The 19,013-nt window shown below is 55.4% G+C and overlaps 3 protein-coding genes across 3 annotated transcripts in view; 2 read left to right on the top strand and 1 right to left on the bottom strand.

The window, feature by feature from the left end:
• Nucleotides 1–650, top strand: part of LOC136001203 (integrin alpha-L-like) — a 29,487-nt gene extending 28,837 nt beyond the window's left edge. Inside the window, exon 21 of the mRNA XM_065655292.1 lies at nt 314–650. Coding sequence (XP_065511364.1) covers nt 314–529 — 216 coding nt within the window. The 3' untranslated portion in view covers nt 530–650. The remainder of the gene's footprint in view (nt 1–313) is intronic.
• SLX1B (SLX1 homolog B, structure-specific endonuclease subunit) lies at nt 612–7,080 on the top strand. Its single transcript, XM_065655315.1, has 6 exons — nt 612–616; nt 1,435–1,791; nt 3,597–3,648; nt 5,166–5,507; nt 6,088–6,212; nt 6,850–7,080. The coding sequence occupies exons 1-6, from the start codon at nt 612–614 to the stop codon at nt 6,998–7,000; spliced, it is 1,032 nt and encodes a 343-aa protein (XP_065511387.1). The 3' UTR covers nt 7,001–7,080.
• A 1,825-nt stretch (nt 7,081–8,905) lies between these two features.
• Nucleotides 8,906–18,971, bottom strand: SGF29 (SAGA complex associated factor 29). Its single transcript, XM_065655283.1, has 9 exons — nt 18,747–18,971; nt 16,477–16,552; nt 16,306–16,378; nt 14,620–14,684; nt 14,386–14,515; nt 14,156–14,302; nt 12,418–12,453; nt 10,492–10,654; nt 8,906–9,125 (listed from the first exon to the last, which is right to left on the bottom strand). Exons 1-9 carry the CDS (start codon nt 18,819–18,821, stop codon nt 9,009–9,011), a joined length of 882 nt encoding a protein of 293 aa, XP_065511355.1. The 5' UTR covers nt 18,822–18,971; the 3' UTR covers nt 8,906–9,008.
• Nucleotides 18,972–19,013: the final 42 nt, after the last annotated feature.

Below are 19,013 nucleotides of genomic sequence, written 5' to 3' on the forward strand. Positions count from 1 at the left end.
TGGGGGTTAATTGGGGTTAATGGGGGGTTAATTGGGGGGGTTATTTGGGGGGTTAATTGGGGGTTAATTGGGGGGTTAATTGGGGGGTTAATTGGGGGGTTAATTGGGAGTTAATTGGGGGTTAATTGGGGGGTTAATTGGGGGGTAATTGGGGGGTAATTGGCAGTTAATTGGGGGTGAATTTGGGGGTTAATTGAGGGGTAATTAGGGGTAAATTGGGGGGTTAATGGGGGGGTTAATTGGGGGTTAATTACCGGTTAATTTTGGGGGGCGGGGCCTGAATTTGGTCTCTGCCCCTCCCCCCCCCCCCCAGTGCGGCTTCTTCCGGCGGAACTTCCGGGAGCGGCTGGAGGGGGGGGAGGGGCCGGAAGTGGAAGGGGAGGGGCCGGAAGTGGAGGCGGAAAACCCGGAAGTGGAGGCGGAAAACCCGGAAGTGGAGGGGGAAAACCCGGAAGTGGAGGGGGAAAACCCGGAAGTGGAGGGGGAGGGGCCGGGGGGCGCCCCCCCCAATGGCGAAACCCCGCCCTGAGCCCCTCCCCCAACCGGAAGTGGGGGGGTCCGGCCCCTCCCCCACCCCAACAAAGGGATTTCCGGCCCCTCCCCCACCGGAAATGGCGTTTCCCGCCCCTCCCCCACCCCATTAAAGGCGTTTCGGGCCCAGGATTTTATGCAAATGAGGTTAATTAGAGGCAGGGGTCAGGCTGGTGAATTGGGGGTTAATTGGGGACTAATTGGGGGTTAATCGGAGGTCAATGAGGGGTTTAATTGGGGTCTAATTAGGGGGTTAATTCGGGGCTAATTGGGGGGTTATTTAGGAGGAGAGTCGGGAGTTAATTGGGGGGTTAATTGCGGGGGTAATTTGGGTTTAATTGGGGCGTTGTTCGGGGGCTAATTGGGGGTTGATTGGGGGGGTTAATTTGGGTTTAATTGGGGTAATTAGGGGGTGATTGGGGGGATAGTTTGGGGGTTAATTGGTGGTTAATTGGGGGGTCAGTTGGGGATTAATCGGGGGGTAATTAATTAGGGGTTGATTGGGGGGTTAATTGGGGGGAGGGGCCTGATTCCCCCCCCCCCCCCGTGACCCCGGAACTCCCCCAGCGGAGCCACTTCCGCCTCGGTACCCACAATGCCCTGCGGTTGCCGAGGCGGGAAACGAGGCGGAAGTAGCGCGGCCGCGGGGGGTTGTGGGTAGCGAGGCGGAAGTGGCTCCGCTGGGGCCGAGTGCCGGGGGCGGAAGCGCCTGTCTGGGGGGGGTTGTTCCCGAGGCGGAAGCGGCTGTTTGGGGCGGAGCTCCCGGGGCGGAAGTGCCTGTCCGGGGCGGACTTACCGAGGCGGAAGTGCCGCTCTGTGGCGCCGTTCCGGAGGCGGAAGTGCCTCTCTTGGGGGGAGCTCCCGAGGCGGAAGGAAGCGGCTGTCTGTGGGGTTGTTCCCGAGGCGGAAGCGGCTGTTTGGGGCGGACTTACCGAGGCGGAAGCGCTGCTCTGTGGCGTTGTTCCGGAGGCGGAAGTGCCTTTCCGGGGGGGGTTATTCCCGAGGCGGAAGTGCCTCTCTGGGGGGGGTTATTCCCGGGGCGGAAGTGTCTGTCCGTGGCGGACTTCCGGCGGCGGAAGCGGCTGTCCGTGGCGGACTTCCCGGCACGCTGCGCGCCGTGTACCTGCTCCGCTCGCGCCACCCGCGGCTCGGCGGCCGCTGTTACGTGGGCGCCACGCGCGACCCCGCGCGGCGGCTGCGGCAGCACAACGGGGGGAGGGGCCGCGGCGGGGCCCGGCGGACCAGCGGGAGGGGGCCCTGGTCAGCGGGGGGGATGGGGGAAAATGGGGGAAATGGGGGGAAAATGGGGGTGATGGGGATAATGGGGACAATGGGGACAATGGGGATAATGGGATAATGGGGGAATGGGGATAATGGTGGGGGTGGGGCGGACCAGCGGGAGGGGGCCCTGGTCAGCGGGGGGGGAATGGGGGAAAATGGGGGAAATGGGGGGAAATGGGGGGACCTGGGGGTGATGGGGTGATGGGGATAATGGGGACAATGGGGACATGGGGGTGATGGGGGTGATGGTGGGGGTGGGGCGGACCAGCGGGAGGGGGCTCTGGTCAGCGGGGGAAATGGGGAAATGGGGGGAAAATGGGGACAATGGGGATAATGGGGTAATTGGGGTGATGGGGTAATGGGAATAATGGGATAAGGGAGATAATGGGATAATGGGGACAATGGTGGGGGTGGGGCGGACCAGCAGGAGGGGGCCCTGGTCAGCGGGGGGGAAATGGGGGGAAAATGGGGGTGATGGGGACAATGGGGGTGATGGGGATAATGGGGACAATGGGGGTGATGGGGATAATGGGGACAATGGGGGTGATGGGGGTGATGGTGGGGGCGGGCGGACCAGCGGGAGGGGGCCCTGGTCAGGGGGGAAATGGGGGAAAATGTGGGAAATGGGGGGACCTGGGGGTGATGGGGACAATGGGGACATGGGGGTGATGGGGGTGATGGTGGGGGCGGGCGGACCGGCGGGAGGGGGCCCTGGTCAGCGGGGAAGTGGGGGACATGGGGACAATGGGGACATGGGGGTGATGGGGATAATGGGGACAATGGGGATAATGGGGTAATTGGGGTGATGGGGTAATGGGGATAATGAGGGTAACGGGGATAATGGGATAAGGGGGATAATGGGATAACGGGGACAATGGGATAATTGGGGTGATGGGGTAATGGGGATAATGGTGGGGGCGGGGCGGACCAGTGGGAGGGGCCCTGGTCAGGGGGGAAAAATGGGGAAAATGGGGGGAAATGGGGACAATGGGGACATGGGGACAATGGCGATAATGGGGTAATTGGGGTGATGTGGTAATGGGGATAATGGGGTAACGAGAATAATGGGATAAGGGGGATAATGGGGTGATGGGGACAATGGGATAATTGGGGTGATGGGGTAATGGGGTGATGGTGGGGGTGGGGTGGAGTGGACCAGCGGGAGGGGGCCTGGTCAGGGGGGGAAATGGGGAAATGGGGGGAAAATGGGGGTGATGGGGACATGGGGGTGAGGGGGTGATGGGATAATGGGGATAATGGGGGAATAGGGATAACGCGAATAATGGGATAAGGGGGATAATGGGGGAATGGGGACAATGGGATAATTGGGGTGATGGGGGAATGGGGATAATGGGATAATGGGGGTAACGGGGTGATGGGGACAGTGGGGATAATGGGATAATTGTGGCAATGGGGATAATGGGATAATGGGGATAATGGGACAGTGAGGATAATGGGGACAATCGGAACAATGGGGATAATTGGGGTGATGGGTAATTGGGATAATGGGATAGTGGAGATAATGGGGGAATGGGATAATTGGGGATAATGGGGTAATGGGGGGAATGGGATAATGGGATAATGGAAATAAGGAGACTAATGGGGATAATGGGACAATAGGATAATAGGGATAATGGGAATAATGGAGTAAGGGGAATAATGGGGACAATGGGATAATGGGGATAACGGGAAAATGGGGATAATGGGATAATTGGGGCAGTGGGATAATTGGGGACAATGGGACAATGGTGGGGGAGGGGCTGACGCGGCCCCGTCCGTCCCAGGGAGATGTTGCTGTACGTGCACGGCTTCCCGTCCGATGTGGCCGCGCTGAAGGTGAGACCCACAGGGACCCACGGGGACCCATAGAGACCCACAGGGACCCACGGGGACCCACAGGGACCCATAGAGACCCACAGGGACCCACAGGGACCCACAGGGACCCATAGAGACCCATAGAGACCATAGGGACCCATAGAGACCCATAGAGACCATAGGGACCCATAGGGACCCATAGAGACCCATAGGGACCCATAGAGACCCATAGGGACCATAGAGACCCATAGGGACCCACAGGGACCCATAGAGACCCATGGAGACCATAGGGACCCATAGGGACCCATAGAGACCCATAGGGACCCATAGAGACCCATAGAGACCCATAGAGACCCATAGGGACCCATAGAGACCCATAGGGACCCATAGAGACCCATAGAGACCCATAGAGACCATAAAGACCCACAGAGACCCATAGGGACCCATAGAGACCCACGGGGACACACAGGGACCCACAGGGACCCATAGAGACCCATAGGGGCTAATTGGGGTGCAATGAGCGGTTAATTGGGGTGCAACGAGGGGCTAATTGGGGTGCAACGGATGGTTAATTGGGGTGCAATGAGCGGTTAATGAGCAGTTAATTGGGGTGCAACGGGTGGTTAATTGGGGTGCAATGAGCGGCTAATTGGGGTGCAATGAGTGGTTAATTGGGGTGCAACAGGCGGTTAATTGGGGTGCAACGAGCAGCTAATTGGGGTGCAACGAGCATCCAATTGGGGTGCAACGGGCGGCTAATGGGGTGCACCGGGCGGCTAATTGGGGTGCAATGAGCGGCTAATTGGGGTGCAACGGGCAGCTAATGAGCAGTTAATTGGGGTGCAATGAGCGGTTAATTGGGGTGCAACAAGGGGCTAATTGGGGTGCAACGGGCGGCTAATTGGGGTGCAATGAGCGGTTAATGAGCAGTTAATTGGGGTGCAACAAGGGGCTAATTGGGGTGCAACGAGCAGCTAATTGGGGTGCAATGAGCGGTTAATGAGCAGTTAATTGGGGTGCAACAGGCGGCTAATTGGGGTGCAATGAGTGGTTAATTGGGGTGCAACAAGCAGCTAATTGGGGTGCAATGAGCAGCTAATTGGGGTGCAACGGGCGGTTAATTGGGGTGCAATGAGCGGCTAATTGGGGTGCAACGAGCATCCAATTGGGGTGCAACGGGCGGCTAATTGGGGTGCACCGGACGGCTAATTGGGGTGCACCGGACGGCTAATTGGGGTGCAACAGGCGGTTAATTGGGGTGCAACGAACGGCTAATTGGGGTGCAACGAGCATCCAATTGGGGTGCAATGGGCGGCTAATTGGGGTGCAATGAGCGGTTAATTGGGGTGCAACGAGCATCCAATTGGGGTGCATCGGGCGGCTAATTGGGGTGCAATGAGCGGTTAATTGGGGTGCAATGAGCGGCTAATTGGGGTGCATCGAGCGGCTAATTGGGGTGCACCGGCGGTTAATTGGGGTGCAATGAGCGGTTAATTGGGGCGCCCCGTCACGCGCGGCTGCTCTTCCCTCCCCGGCAGTTCGAGTGGGCGTGGCAGCACCCGGCGGCCTCGCGGCGCCTGGGGGGCGTGGCCGGGCGGGGCCGCGCCGAGCGGCCAATCGCCTTCGCCCTGCGGCTGCTGCCCCGCCTCCTGCGGGCCCCGCCCTGGCGCCGCCTCCCCCTGCGCCTGCGCTGGCTCCGCCCCCCGCCCCGCCCCCCGCTGCGCCCGGCCCCGCCCCCGCACGTGGTGCTGGAGGAGGGGGCGGGGCCGGGGGGGAGGCCACGCCCCCTCCCGAGGAAGAGGCCACGCCCCCCGGGGGGAGGGGCGGAGCGGGAGGCCACGCCCCCCGGGGGGTGTGGGGTGTGCGGGGGGGGGTGGGAGGTAAGAGGGGGCGGGGCTGGGGGGGAAAGGGGCGGGGCTTGGGGGAAGGGGAGGGGCCAGGGTTACGGGGAGAAAGGGGCGGGGTTAATGGGGTGGGCGGGGCTTGGAGGGGGCAGGGGGAATGGGTGGGGTTTAAGGGGGCGGGGTTTAAGTGGGTGGGCGGGGCTCGGGGGTGTAAGGGAGAAAGGGGCGGGGTTAAGGGGGTGGGCGGGGCTTGTGGGAAGGGGAGGGGCCGGGGTTAAGGGGAGAAAGGGGCGGGGCTTGGATGGGGTGGGAGGGAAGGGGCGTGGCTCGAGGTAGGCGGGGCTTGGAGAGAAACGGGTGGGGCTCGGGGGGGCGGGGCTTGGGCGGGGTGGGAGAAGGGGCGGGGCTTGGGCAGGGGGCGGGGCCGGGGGGCTAAGGGCAGGAAGGGGCGGGGCTTGTGGGAAGAGGTGGGGACCAAGGGGGTGGGCGGGGCTTGGATTGAGGGTGTGGGAAAGGGGCGGGGCCTGGGGTGGGGGGGGGTGTGTGTCCATGCCGAAAGGGGCGTGGCTTAACTGGACGGGGGCGGGGCTTTCCCTGGGCCCCGCCCCCTCCCCAGGCCGCGGCCCCGCCCCCCGTGCGCTGTCCGCGCTGCCCATTGGCCGCCCACGCGCCCTGCCTGGCCCGGCTGTTCCTGCGCCCGGAGCCGCGGGAGCTGCTGCCGCTGCACGGGGACTGCCCCAGGTCAGGGGGCGGGGCCTCGGGGGGGCGGGGCCTCGGGGGGGCGGGGCCACAACACATTGGTGCGGAGGTGGCGACGGTTGCTAAGGGGCGGGGCTTGTTGCCAGGGGAGGAGTGGCTGGCAGGGGAAGGGCTATAGGAGGGCTGGTTGCTAGGGGGTGTGGCTTGTTGCCCAGGCTGTTGCTAGGGGGTGTGGCTTGTTGCTAGGGTCTTCCCCGACTGCTCCTGTTACTATAGGAGGGCTGGTTGCTAGGGGGCGTGGCTTGTTGCTAGGGTCTTCCCCGACTGCTCCTGTTGCTATAGGAGGGCTGGTTGCTAGGGGGCGTGGCTTGTTGCTAGGGTCTTCCCTGACTGCTGTTGCTATAGGAGGGCTGGTTGCTAGGGGGCGTGGCTTGTTGCTAGGGTCTTCTCCAACTGGTCCTGTTGCTATAGGAGGGCTGGTTGCTAGGGGGCGTGGCTTGTTGCTAGGGTCTTCCCCGACTGCTCCTGTTGCTATAGGAGGGCTGGTTGCTAGGGGGCGTGGCTTGTTGCCCAGGCTGTTGCTAGGGGGCGTGGCTTGTTGCTAGGGGAACCCGCCGCCATTGGAGGGAGCCGTTTTGAGGGGGCGTGGCCGTGACGTTACCCGCCCCCCTCTCCCCAGATGCCACGCCCACCTCCTCTGGGGCGACGTGATTCGCTACACCCTGGGCGAGCATGAGCCAGAGGAGGCGGGGCCTGAGGAGCCTGCCCTGATTGGCCGGAGCAGCTGCTGTGGGGCGGGGCCAGCCGCAGGCCACGCCCCCACCCTCTAACTCCTAATTATTTTGTATTGTTTTCAGACAATAAACTTTAATGAAGTCATTCATAAGCCCCGCCCCTTCACTTTAAGCCCCGCCCACCCCCCCATTACACCCGTTTTCCCGCCTTTTCCCAGTTGCCGCATTTCCCTCCAAATTTCCCCATTTCGCCCCCAATTTTTCCCGTTTCCCCCCCAATTTTTCCCCGTTTCCCCCCCAATTTTCAGGTCTCCCCCATTTTTGGGGCATATTCCCCCATTTTTGGGGCATATCCCCCCATTTTTGGGGCATATCCCCCCATTTTTGGGCACTTTTCCCCCCTTTCCTTCACACCCATTTTCCCCTCACCTCATTCCCCCCCAATTTTCCCCATTTTCCCCCCAATTTTCCCCATTTCCCCCCACTTTTCGGGTCCCCCCCATTTTGGGGCAGTTTTCCCCCCATTTTCGGGCAGTTTCCCCCATTTTGGACATTTTTTCCCCCATTTTGGGCAGTTTCCCCCCATTTTGGACAATTTTCCCCCCATTTTGGGGCAGTTTCCCCTCATTTTCAGGCCGTTTCCCCCCATTTTCGGACAATTTTCCCCTCATTTTCGGGCCGTTTTCCCCCCATTTTGGGGCAGTTTCCATTTTCGGGGTGTTTTCCCCCCATTTTGGACAATTTCCCCCCCATTTTCGGACCGTTCTCCCCCCATTTTCAGGCCGTTTCCCCCCATTTTGGGGCAGTTTCCCCCCATTTTGGGGCAGTTTCCCCCCATTTTGGACAATTTTCCCCTCATTTTCGGGCTGTTTTCCCCCCATTTTGGGGCAGTTTTCCCCCATTTTCGGGCCGTTCTCCCCCCATTTTCGGACAATTTCCCCCCATTTTGGACAATTTTCCCCCCATTTTGGGGCAGTTTCCCCCCATTTTGGACAATTTTCCCCCCATTTTGGGGCAGTTTCCCCCCATTTTGGACAATTTTCCCCCCATTTTGGGGCAGTTTCCCCCCATTTTGGACAATTTCCCCCCCATTTTGGGGCAGTTTCCCCCCATTTTTGGACAATTTTCCCCCATTTTCAGACAATTTTCCCCCATTTTTGGGCCGTTCTCCCCCCATTTTCGGGCAGTTTCCCCCATTTTCGGGCAGTTTCCCCCCATTTTTGGGCAGTTTTCCCCCATTTTTGGACAATTTTCTCCCATTTTGGACAATTTTCCCCCATTTTCGGGCAGTTTCCCACTATTTTGGACAATTTTCCCCCCATTTTCAGGCCGTTCTCCCCCCATTTTGGGGCAGTTTCCCCCCATTTTGGACAATTTTTCCCCCATTTTGGGCAGTTTCCCCCCATTTTGGGGCAGTTTCCCCCCATTTTCAGGCCGTTTCCCCCCATTTTTGGACAATTTTCCTCTCATTTTCGGGCCGTTTTCCCCCCATTTTGGGGCAGTTTCCATTTTCAGGCAGTTTCCCCCCGTTTTGGACAATTTTTCCCCCATTTTCGGGCCGTTCTCCCCTCATTTTCGGGCAGTTTCCCCCCATTTTCAGGCAGTTTCCCCCCATTTTCAGGCAGTTTTCCCCCATTTTTGGGCAGTTTTCCCCCATTTTCGGGCAGTTTTCTCCTCATTTTCGGACACTTTCGCCCCATTTTGGGGCAGTCTCCCCCCATTTTGGACAATTTCCCCCCCATTTTGGGGCAGTTTCCCCCCATTTTTGGACAATTTTCCCCCATTTTGGACAATTTTCCCCCCATTTTTGGGCCGTTTCTCCCCATTTTCAGGCAGTTTCCCCTCATTTTCAGGCTGTTTCCCCCCATTTTGGACAATTTTCCCCCCATTTTCGGGCAGTTTCCCCCATTTTTGGGCAGTTTCCCCCCATTTTGGACAATTTCCCCCCCATTTTCAGGCCGTTCTCCCCCATTTTGGGGCAGTTTCCCCCCATTTTGGACAATTTCCCCCCCATTTTCAGGCCGTTCTCCCCCATTTTGGGGCAGTTTCCCCCCCTTTCCGGGCAGTTTCTCCCCAAATCCCCCCCGTTTCGTTTCCCGGGGCGTCACTTTTTCTTGTTCTCCTTGCAGGCCACCACGTATCTCTGCGCCACGTTGAGCGGGGGGGAGTAGCCGTCGGCGTACGACGTGTCCTCGAACAGCACCGAGTAGTCGTCCTGCGGCTGCGGCGGGCGGAAAGAAAACCAAAAAAACCAGCTTTTTCGCACCAAAACCGACCCGGAACCCGCCCCGTCAGCGCTTTCTAGAGCCGCATCCTGATCTGTCATCTACTGGGTCCCCCCACGCAAACCCGGCCCCGAACGCCTGGGTCCCTCCCCGAACGCCTGGGTCCCTCAGGACTCCTGGGTCCTCTCCCGAACTCCTGGGTCCCTCCCGAACTCCTGGGTCCTCTCCCGAACTCCTGGGTCCCTCCCCGAACTCCTGGGTCCCTCCCCGAACTCCTGGGTCCCTCCCCGAACTCCTGGGTCCCTCCCACACTCCTGGGTCCCTCCCGAACTCCTGGGTCCCTCCCCGAACTCCTGGGTCCCTCCCGAACTCCTGGGTCCCTCCCCGAACTCCTGGGTCCCTCAGGACTCCTGGGTCCCTCCCCGAACTCCTGGGTCCCTCCCCGAACTCCTGGGTCCCTCCCCGAACTCCTGGGTCCCTCCCGAACTCCTGGGTCCCTCCCCGAACTCCTGGGTCTCCCGAACTCCTGGGTCCCTCAGGACTCCTGGGTCTCCCGAACTCCTGGGTCCCTCCCCGAACTCCTGGGTCTCCCAGAACTCCTGGGTCCCTCAGGACTCCTGGGTCCTCTCCCGAACTCCTGGGTCCCTCCTGAACTCCTGGGTCCCTCAGAACTCCTGGGTCCCTCCCCGAACTCCTGGGTCCCTCCGGACTCCTGGGTCCCCTCCCAGAATTTGGGGCATTAATGGGTCACTAAGGGGGACTAATGGCTCATTATGTGGCAGCTGCAGGTGAATTGGGTCATTAATGGGTCATTATGAGGCAATTAAGGGTCATTATGGGGCAACTATGGCTCATTATGTGGCAATTATGGGTCATTAATGGCTCATTATGTGGCAGTTCTGGGTGAATGGGGGCACCAACGGCTCACTATGTGGCAGCTGCCGGTCAATGGGGGCACCAGTGGCTCACTATGTGGCAGCTGCCAGTCAATGGGGGCACCGATGGCTCACTATGTGGCAGTTCTGGGTGAATGGGGGCACCAACGGCTCACTATGTGGCAGCTGCCGGTCAATGGGGGCACCGATGGCTCACTATGTGGCAGCTGCCGGTCAATGGGGGCACCGATGGCTCACTATGTGGCAGCTGCCGGTCAATGGGGGCACCAACGGCTCACTATGTGGCAGCTGCCGGTCAATGGGGGCACCAATGGCTCACTATGTGGCAGCTGCCGGTCAATGGGGGCGCCAATGGCTCACTATGTGGCAGTTCCGGTGCTGGCACTTGTGGGCGAATTTGGGTCATTTCGGGGTGATTTTGGGGGCGTTTTTGGGGCGATTTCGGGTGTTTTTGGGGGCGTCTCACCCTCTGCGGGGGCGCGTGGATGAGGGCGCGGTAGAAGCAGGTGGTTTGGGGGTACAGGGCGAGCACCAGCTGGTCCTTGTGGAAAAGCGCCTCGGGGTCGGTCTCGGGGTTCGTCTTCCATTGCGGGAGGGGGATGATGCGGCGGCGGCTCAGGGTGTGGCGTCTGGGGGCGGATTGGGGGGGCAGCAATTTGGGGGATCCCTCCTTTGGGATTTGGGGGACCCCCCTGAAGGGTTTTGGGGGGAAAAAACGGGGATTTTGGGGAAAAAAATGGGGGTTTTGGGGGAGAAAATGGGGGTTTTGGGGTGCTTATGTGTGGTGGTTCAGGGGGGAATTGGGGGGATCCCGGTGGGATTTGGGGGGCAGGAATTTGGGGGATCCCCCCTTGGGATTTGGGGGACCCCCCCAGAGGGGTTTTGGGGGGAAAAAGGGGGATTTTGGGGAAAAAAATGGGGGTTTTGGGGGAGAAAATGGGGGTTTTGGGGGAGGAAAACTGTGGGGTTTGGAGGGAAAAATGGGGGTTGTTACGTGTGGCATTTTGAGGGGAAAAGGGGGAAATTTGGGGGATTCCTGTAGGATTTGGGGGGCAGGAATTTGGGGGACCCCCCTGAAGGGTTTTGGGGGAAAAAAACGGGGATTTTGGGGAAAAAAATGGGGGTTTTGGGGGAGAAAATGGGGGTTTTGGGGTGCTTATGTGTGGTGGTTCAGGGGGGAATTGGGGGGATCCCAGTGGGATTTGGGGGGCAGGAATTTGGGGGATCCCCCCTTGGGATTTGGGGGACCCCCCTGAAGGGTTTTGGGGGGAAAAATGGGGATTTTGGGGAAAAAAATGGGGATTTTGGGGAAAAAAATGGGGATTTTGGGGGAGAAAATGGGGGTTTTGGGGGAGGAAAACTGTGGGGTTTGGAGGGAAAAATGGGGGTTGTTACGTGTGGCATTTTGAGGGGAAAAGGGGGAAATTTGGGGGATTCCTGTGGGATTTGGGGGGCAGGAATTTGGGGGACCCCCCCTTTGGGATTTGGGGGACCCCCCTGAAGGGTTTTGGGGGAAAAAACGGGGATTTTGGGGAAAAAAATGGGGGTTTTGGGGGAGAAAATGGGGGTTTGGGGGTGCTTATGTGTGGTGGTTCAGGGGGGAATTGGGGGGATCCCGGTGGGATTTGGGGGGCAGGAATTTGGGGGACCCCCCCTTGGGATTTGGGGGACCCCCCCCCGGAGGGGTTTTGGGGGGAAAAAGGGGGATTTTGGGGAAAAAAATGGGGGTTTTGGGTGAGAAAATGGGGGTTTTGGTGGAGGAAAACTGTGGGGTTTGGAGGGAAATATGGGGGTTGTTACGTGTGGCATTTTGAGGGGAAAAGGGGGAAATCTGGGGATTCCTGTGGGATTTGGGGGGCAGGAATTTGGGGGATCCCCCCTTTGGGATTTGGGGGACACCCCTGAAGGGTTTTGGGGGAAAAAACGGGGATTTTGGGGGAGAAAATGGGGGTTTTGGGTGAGAAAATGGGGGTTTTGGGGGAGGAAAACTGTGGGGTTTGGAGGGAAAAATGGGGGTTGTTACGTGTGGCATTTTGAGGGGAAAAGGGGGAAATTTGGGGGATTCCTGTGGGATTTGGGGGGCAGGAATTTGGGGGACCCCCCCTTGGGATTTGGGGGACCCCCCTGAAGGGTTTTGGGGGAAAAAATGGGGGTTTTGGGGGAGAAAATGGGGATTTTGGGGGAGGAAAACTGTGGGGTTTGGAGGGAAAAATGGGGGTTGTTACGTGTGGCATTTTGAGGGGAAAAGGGGGAAATTTGGGGGATTCCTGTAGGATTTGGGGGGCAGGAATTTGGGGGATCCCCCCTTGGGATTTGGGGGACCCCCCTGAAGGGTTTTGGGGGGAAAAAGGGGGATTTTGGGGGAAAAAATGGGGGTTTTGGGGGCGCTTACTCTTTGCCTTCTTCATCGATGTCGTCCACTTCGTACCTGAGGAAGGAAATTGGGGGTTCAGAGGGAATTTTGGGGGGGATTTTGGGGCGTAGGGGGAGAAATTTGGGGTGCGGGGGGAACGTGGGGGGGTGAGGAACCCAGAAAAGGGGTTTTTTGGGGGAAAAAAAGGGATTTTTGGGGAAAAAAGGGGCGTTAAGGGGAGGTGAAGGGGTTATGTTGAGGGGCTCGGCGGGCATTTTGTGGCACTTGACTGAGGTAAAAAAGGAAAAAAATAAAGTTTTGGAGAGACTTTTTGGGTTTAACGACAGATTTTGGGCTACAAAGGGGTGTTTTGAGGTAAAAAGTGGTAGTCTGGGGGTAAACATGGGTTATTTTGGGGGTAAAAATGGGTATTTTGGGGGCTCAGAGGCCATTTCCTCAGGGGCTCAGCCACCATTTTGTGGCACTTGACTGAGGTAAAAAAGGCAAAAAAAAGAATTTTTGGGGGGATTTTTTGCTCAGTCCGGGGATATTTTGGGGTAAAAAAGCGTATGCTGGGGTACAGGGGGGTATTTTGGGTTAAAAAGGGGTGGTTTTGGTGAAACAAGGGGTGGTTTGACATCCCCTCAGGGCTCAGCCGCCACTTTGTGGCACTTGACTGAGGTAAAAAAGGCAAAAAAGTGAAATTTTGGGGGGATTTTTTGCTCGATCCGGGGATATTTTGGGGTAAAAAAGCGTATGCTGGGGAACAGGGGGGTATTTTGGGTTAAAAAGGGGTGGTTTTGGTGAAAAAAGGGGTGTTTTTGGTGAAACAAGGGGTGGTTTGACATCCCCTCAGGGCTCAGCCGCCACTTTGTGGCACTTGACTGAGGTAAAAAAGGCAAAAAAATGAAATTTTGGGGGGATTTTTTGCTCGATCCGGGGATATTTTGGGGTAAAAAAGCGTATGCTGGGGTACAGGGGGGTATTTTCAGTTAAAAAGGGGTGGTTTTGGTGAAAAAAGGGGCGGTTTTGACATCCCCTCAGGGCTCAGCCGCCATTTTGAGGCACTTGACTGAGGTAAAAAAGGCAAAAAAATGAAATTTTCGGGGGATTTTTTGCTCGATCCGGGAATATTTTGGGGTAAAAAAGCGTATGCTGGGGTACAGGGGGGTATTTTGGGTTAAAAAGGGGTGGTTTTGGTGAAAAAACGGGTGGTTTTGACATCTCCTCAGGGGCTCAGCCACCATTTTGTGGCACTTGACTGAGGTAAAAAAGGCAAAAAAATGAAATTTTCGGGGGATTTTTTGCTCGATCCGGGAATATTTTGGGGTAAAAAAGCGTATGCTGGGGTACAGGGGGTATTTTGGGTTAAAAAGGGGTGGTTCTGGTGAAAAAAGGGGTGTTTTTGGTGAAAAAAGGGGTGGTTTTGACATCCCCTCAGGGCTCAGCCGCCACTTTGTGGCACTTGACTGAGGTAAAAAAGGCAAAAAAATGAAATTTTGGGGGGATTTTTTGCTCAATCCGGGGATATTTTGGGGTAAAAAAGCGTATGCTGGGGTACAGGGGGGTATTCTGGGTTAAAAAGGGGTGTTTTTGGTGAAACAAGGGGTGGTTTGACATCCCCTCAGTGGCTCCGCCGCCATTTTGAGGCGCTCGGCGGCCATTTTGTCACCTTCAAACCTGCGACTTCGTGGGCGTATTTTAGCGGCGCGGGGCGGGAATTTCGGGGCAAAAAAAGGCCGTTTTGGGTTCTTTTCCCCCCCACCCCCCCCCTTACTTGTTGGCGGCGTGGCTGTAGCTGACGACCTCAGCCAAGATCCACTGCTCGTCCCCTTCCAGCGCCTTCACCCGCGCCGCCACTTTGTCCCCGGGCTTGGCCACGTAGTCGCCGGCCGCCGGCACCGCGCCGCACAACGGGGGCGGCCTGTCGACCCCGAAATCGGCATTTTTTACCTCAAAAAAGCGGGTTTTGACCCCCCCCCCCCCCCCCCGGAAACACCCCCTTACTTCTCGCCGGGTTTGCCGATCCAGAGCGGGAGCGTCATGGCCGACTGCTGCAGCAGCGTCATCAGCACCCCCCGGCGCATCGTCTTGCGCGGCGGCTCCGCTTCGCTGTAAATCCCGGCGATTTTGGCGGCTGCGGAAGGGAAAACGGGAATTTTTGGGCATTCGGCCCGCCCCGAATTGTGGTTTTTCGCCTCGAAATCGGGGCGTTTTTGGGGGGGGGTTTTGGGGTCGTACCGATGCGCCGCTCCTCGAGGAGGGATTTGATCTCGGCGATTTTGTCCAGGGCTTTGCGGAGGATGCTGAGGGGAAAAAACGGGATTTTGGTAAAAAATGGGGGGAAAGGGGGAAAATGAGGGGGTTAGGAGGAAAAATGGGGGTTTTTTGGGGGGGGAAATGGGGTTTTTGTGAGGAAAACTGGGGGGAAAATGGCGGTTTGGGGGGGAAAATGAGGGTTTGGGAGGGGGATATGGAAGGTTTGAGGAGGGAATATGGAGAGTTTTTGCAATAAAAAGCGGCATTTTGAGGTAAAAATAGCGATTTTGGGGATAAAAAGAGGGATTTGGGGGTAAAAATAAGGATTTGGGGGAAAAATGGGGTTTTTGTGAGGAAAAATGGGAGAAAAAGTGGCGGTTTGGGGGGAAAAATGAGGGTTTGGGGAGGGGGACGCGGAGGGTTTGAGGAAGGAATATGGAGAGTTTTCGCAATAAAAAGCAGCACTTTGAGGTAAAAATAGACGTTTTGGGGATAAAAAGAGGGATTTAGGGGTAAAAATAGGGATCTGGGGGAGGGAAATGGGGGGGTTTGGGGAAAAAAAAGGGGTTTTTGTGAGGAAAAATGGGAGAAAAAGTGGCGGTTTGGGGGGAAAAATGAGGGTTTGGGGAGGGGGATGCGGAGGGTTTGAGGAGGGAATATGGAGAGTTTTTGCATTAAAAAGCAGCATTTTGAGGTAAAAATAGCGATTTTGGGGATAAAAAGAGGGATTTGGGGGTAAAAATAGGGATTTGGGGGTAAAAATGGGGTTTTTTGGGGGAAAAATGGGGAAATGTGGAGGGTTTGAGGAGGGAATACGGAGAGTGTGAGGAAAATAAATTACCATTTTGCAATAAAAAGCAGCGTTTTGAGGTAAAAATAGGGATTTTTAGGGTAAAAAGAGGAATTTGGGGGTAAAAATAGGGATTTTTGGGGAGGAAATGCAGATTTGGGGGGAAAAATTGGGGTTTTTGTGGAAAAAAGGGGGAAATATGGAGGGTTTGGGGAGGGAATCTGGAGAGTCTGAGGAAAAATAAGCAAAGATTTCACAAAAAAGCAGCTTTTTGAGGTAAAAATAGTGATTTTGGGGATAAAAGGAGGGATTTGGGAGGAAAAAGAGGGATTTTAGAAACAAAAGTGGGGATTTGGGGTTAAAAATTGGGATTTTTGAGTAAAAACATGTGGACTCCAGAGGTTAATAAATGAGGATTTTGCTTTAAAAGGGGAAATTTGGGGAGTAAAAATGGGGATTTGGAAGCAAAATAGAGATTTTGGTGTAAAAAAAGGGTGAAGAAAAGGGGGACTTGGGTGGAAAAAGGGGGATTTGGGGTTAAAAACTGGGGATTTGGGGTTAAAAACTGGGGATTAGGGGTAAAAATGGGGATTTAGGAGCAAAAAATGGGGATTTTGAGAGGAAAAAAGGGGGATTGAACGTTAAAACCAGAGGATTTGGGCATGAAAATGGTGATTTTTGCCGGGAAAAAGGCGGATTTGAGGTGGAAAAGCGGCAAATTTTGAGGGAGAAAAGCGGTGAATTTTGCGGTTGAAAAGGAGGCGAATTTCGAGGGGAAAAAGCGGCGAATTTCGAGGGGAAAAAGCGGCGAATTTCGAGGGGAAAAAGCGGCGAATTTCGAGGGGAAAAAGCGGCGAATTTCGAGGTGGAAAACCTACTTGCACTCGGCCTCAGCGTCGGCCTTGGCCGTGGTGTAAAGTCCCCGCAGCTTCGTCCTGTAATAGGGGGAGACTGAGGGGACAGGGGGGTCCCCAAGTGTCCCCAACATGGAGCCTGAGGGACAGGGGGGGTCCCCAGGCGTCCCCCATGGTCCCCCCGCGTCCCCTCACTCTTGTTCTCCGTCTGCATCCGCTCGTGGGTCTTCTGGATGTTGAGCAGGTTGTGCTCGCTGCGGGAGCGCTCCTCCTGCCGGGGAACATGGAGGAACGTGAGGGGAGACATGGCGGAACGCGGCAGGAGACATGGGGAAAGTGGCGGGAGAGACGGCGGAACGTGGGGGGAGAGATGGCGGGAGAGACAGGGGAACGTGAGGGGACATGGAGGGGAACGTGAGGGGAGAGATGGCGGAACGTGGCGGGAGAGACAGGGGAACGTGAGGGGACATGGAGGGGAACGTGAGGGGAGAGATGGCGGAATGTGAGGGGAGAGATGGGGGGAACGTGAGGGGAGAGATGGGGGGAATGTGAGGGGAGAGATCGCGGAACGTGAGGGGAGAGATGGGGGGAACGTGAGGGGAAAGATGGGGGAATGTGAGGGGAGAGATGGGGCGAATGTGAGGGGAGAGATGGGGGGAACGTCAGGGGAAAGATGGCGGGAACGTGAAGGGAGAGATGGGGGGAACGTGAAGGGAGAGATGGGGGGAACGTGAGGGGAGAGATGGGGGGAACGTGAGGGGAGAGATGGGGGAACGTGAGGGGAAAGATGGGGGAATGTGAGGGGAGAGATGGGGCGAATGTGAGGGGAGAGATGGGGGAATGTGAGGGGAGAGATGGGGGGAACGTGAGGGGAGAGATGGGGGGAACGTGAGGGGAAAGATGGGGGGAACGTGAAGGGAGAGATGGGGGGAACGTGAAGGGAGAGATGGGGGAATGTGAGCGGAGAGATGGCGGAATGTGAGGGAAGAGATGGGGGAATGTGAGGGGAGAGATGGGGGAATGTGAGCGGAGAGATGGGGGAACGTGAGGGGAGAGATGGGGGGAACGTGAAGGGAAAGATGGCGGAATGTGAGCGGAGAGATGGCGGAACGTGAGGGGAGAGATGGGGAGAACCTGAGGGGAAAACGAGGGGGACATGGGGGGGAACATGAGGGGAAACGGGGGGAAATGGCGGAACCTGAGGGAAAACGGGGGAATGTTGGGGGACACGGTGAACAGAAGCTGCTAAATAACAATTAACGTGTAACCAAGTCACAGAAGCCGCCCCCCCCCCGCCCCGTCGTTAATTAACGAGCTAATTAACGAGCTAACTAACGAACGAGCGGCTTCTGACAGCAAATAACGTTAAAAGCAGAGCGCTTCGTTTGTGCTTCATTAGCTCTTAATTAACGGGTGGAGTGGGAGAAAGGACAAAATTGTAGGTGCGTGGTTATCGTTTAGTTTAAAAATACTTCAAAATCTTTAAATATTGTAGTGAATATTTAATGTTATGAATCATTTTCTGACATACAAATACATTAAAGTCTTTAATTATCATAATGAATGTGAAATACAATTACTTCTTAATATAAAACTACCTTAAAATCTTCAAATGTCGTAATAGATATGTGATGTAATTATTTCTTAATATAGAAATACCTTAAAATCTTCAAATATCGCAATTAATAGTTGATGTAACTATTTCTTGATATAGAAATACCTTAAAATCTTTAAATACTGCAATTAATACGTAATAATTTAGTGAAAAAGAACAATATCGTAAGTGCTTAATCATTTATTGATATAGAAATACCTTAAAATTTTTAAATACTGTAATTAATATATAATAATTCAGTGAGAAAATACAATATTGTAAGTGCTTAATCATTTATTGATATAGAAATACCTTAAAATTTTTAAATACTGTAATTAATATATAATAATTCAGTGAGAAAATACAATATTGTAAGTGCTTAATCATTTATTGATATAGAAATACCTTAAAATTTTTAAATACTGTAATTAATATGTAATAATTGAGTGAGAAAACACAATGTTGTAAATGTTTAATCATTTACTGATATAGAAATACCTTAAAACCTTTAAATGTTGTAATTAATACCTAATAAATAACTCAGAAAATACGAAATTTCAAGCGCATAGTTATCTTTTAGTATAGAAATAGCTTTAAATCTCTAAATACTGTAATTAATATGTAAAAATTACGTCACAAAGTACAATATTATAAGTGCTTAATTATTTGTTGCTATAGAAATGCCTTAAAGCCTTTAACAATTACACTGAATATGTCATAATCAAGCCAGAAGCCACAAAGTTGTCAGCGCGTTCTTATCTTTTCGTCTAGAAACACCTTAAAATCTTTAGATATTGTGATTAACGGGTGATAATTCAGCGATAATAAGAAAAAAAGAGCGTTTGAAAGCGGCGCTTCCAGCCCGCGGTACCTGCGTCTGTTTGATGAGCTGGTGCAGCTCCCCCAGCAGCTCCGCGATGCGGGAATCGGCCGAGACCAGCGCCATAAACCCCCCAAAAAAAAAAAGCAAAATAAACGCGATTTTAGTTTTGGGTTTTTTTTTTAATTTTAAAAAAAGAATAAACGCCAGTTCGGGCGGGAGCGGGAATTCCAAAATGGCGGCGGCGCCTTCTCGGCGGCGCGACGCCCCCGCCCGCCGGGGTCACGTGGGGGGGGGGGCGCGGGCCAATCGGGAGAG

This window comes from Caloenas nicobarica, chromosome 38 (assembly GCF_036013445.1).
Source record: "Caloenas nicobarica isolate bCalNic1 chromosome 38, bCalNic1.hap1, whole genome shotgun sequence".
NCBI lineage: Eukaryota > Metazoa > Chordata > Aves > Columbiformes > Columbidae > Caloenas > Caloenas nicobarica.

Coding starts and splice junctions, on each gene's coding strand:
- SGF29 (XM_065655283.1), bottom strand. CDS start 18,821: ATGGCGCTGGTCTCGGCCGATTCCCGCATCGCGGAGCTGCTGGGGGAG. Junction 14,685..16,305: donor GACGCTGAGGCCGAGTGCAA/GTAGGTTTTCCA, acceptor TTTTCCCCTCAG/CATCCTCCGCAAAGCCCTGG. Junction 9,126..10,491: donor TCCACGCGCCCCCGCAGAGG/GTGAGACGCCCC, acceptor CGCCCGCCGCAG/CCGCAGGACGACTACTCGGT.
- SLX1B (XM_065655315.1), top strand. Junction 1,792..3,596: donor ACCAGCGGGAGGGGGCCCTG/GTCAGCGGGGGG, acceptor CGTCCGTCCCAG/GGAGATGTTGCTGTACGTGC. Junction 6,213..6,849: donor CTGCACGGGGACTGCCCCAG/GTCAGGGGGCGG, acceptor CCCTCTCCCCAG/ATGCCACGCCCACCTCCTCT.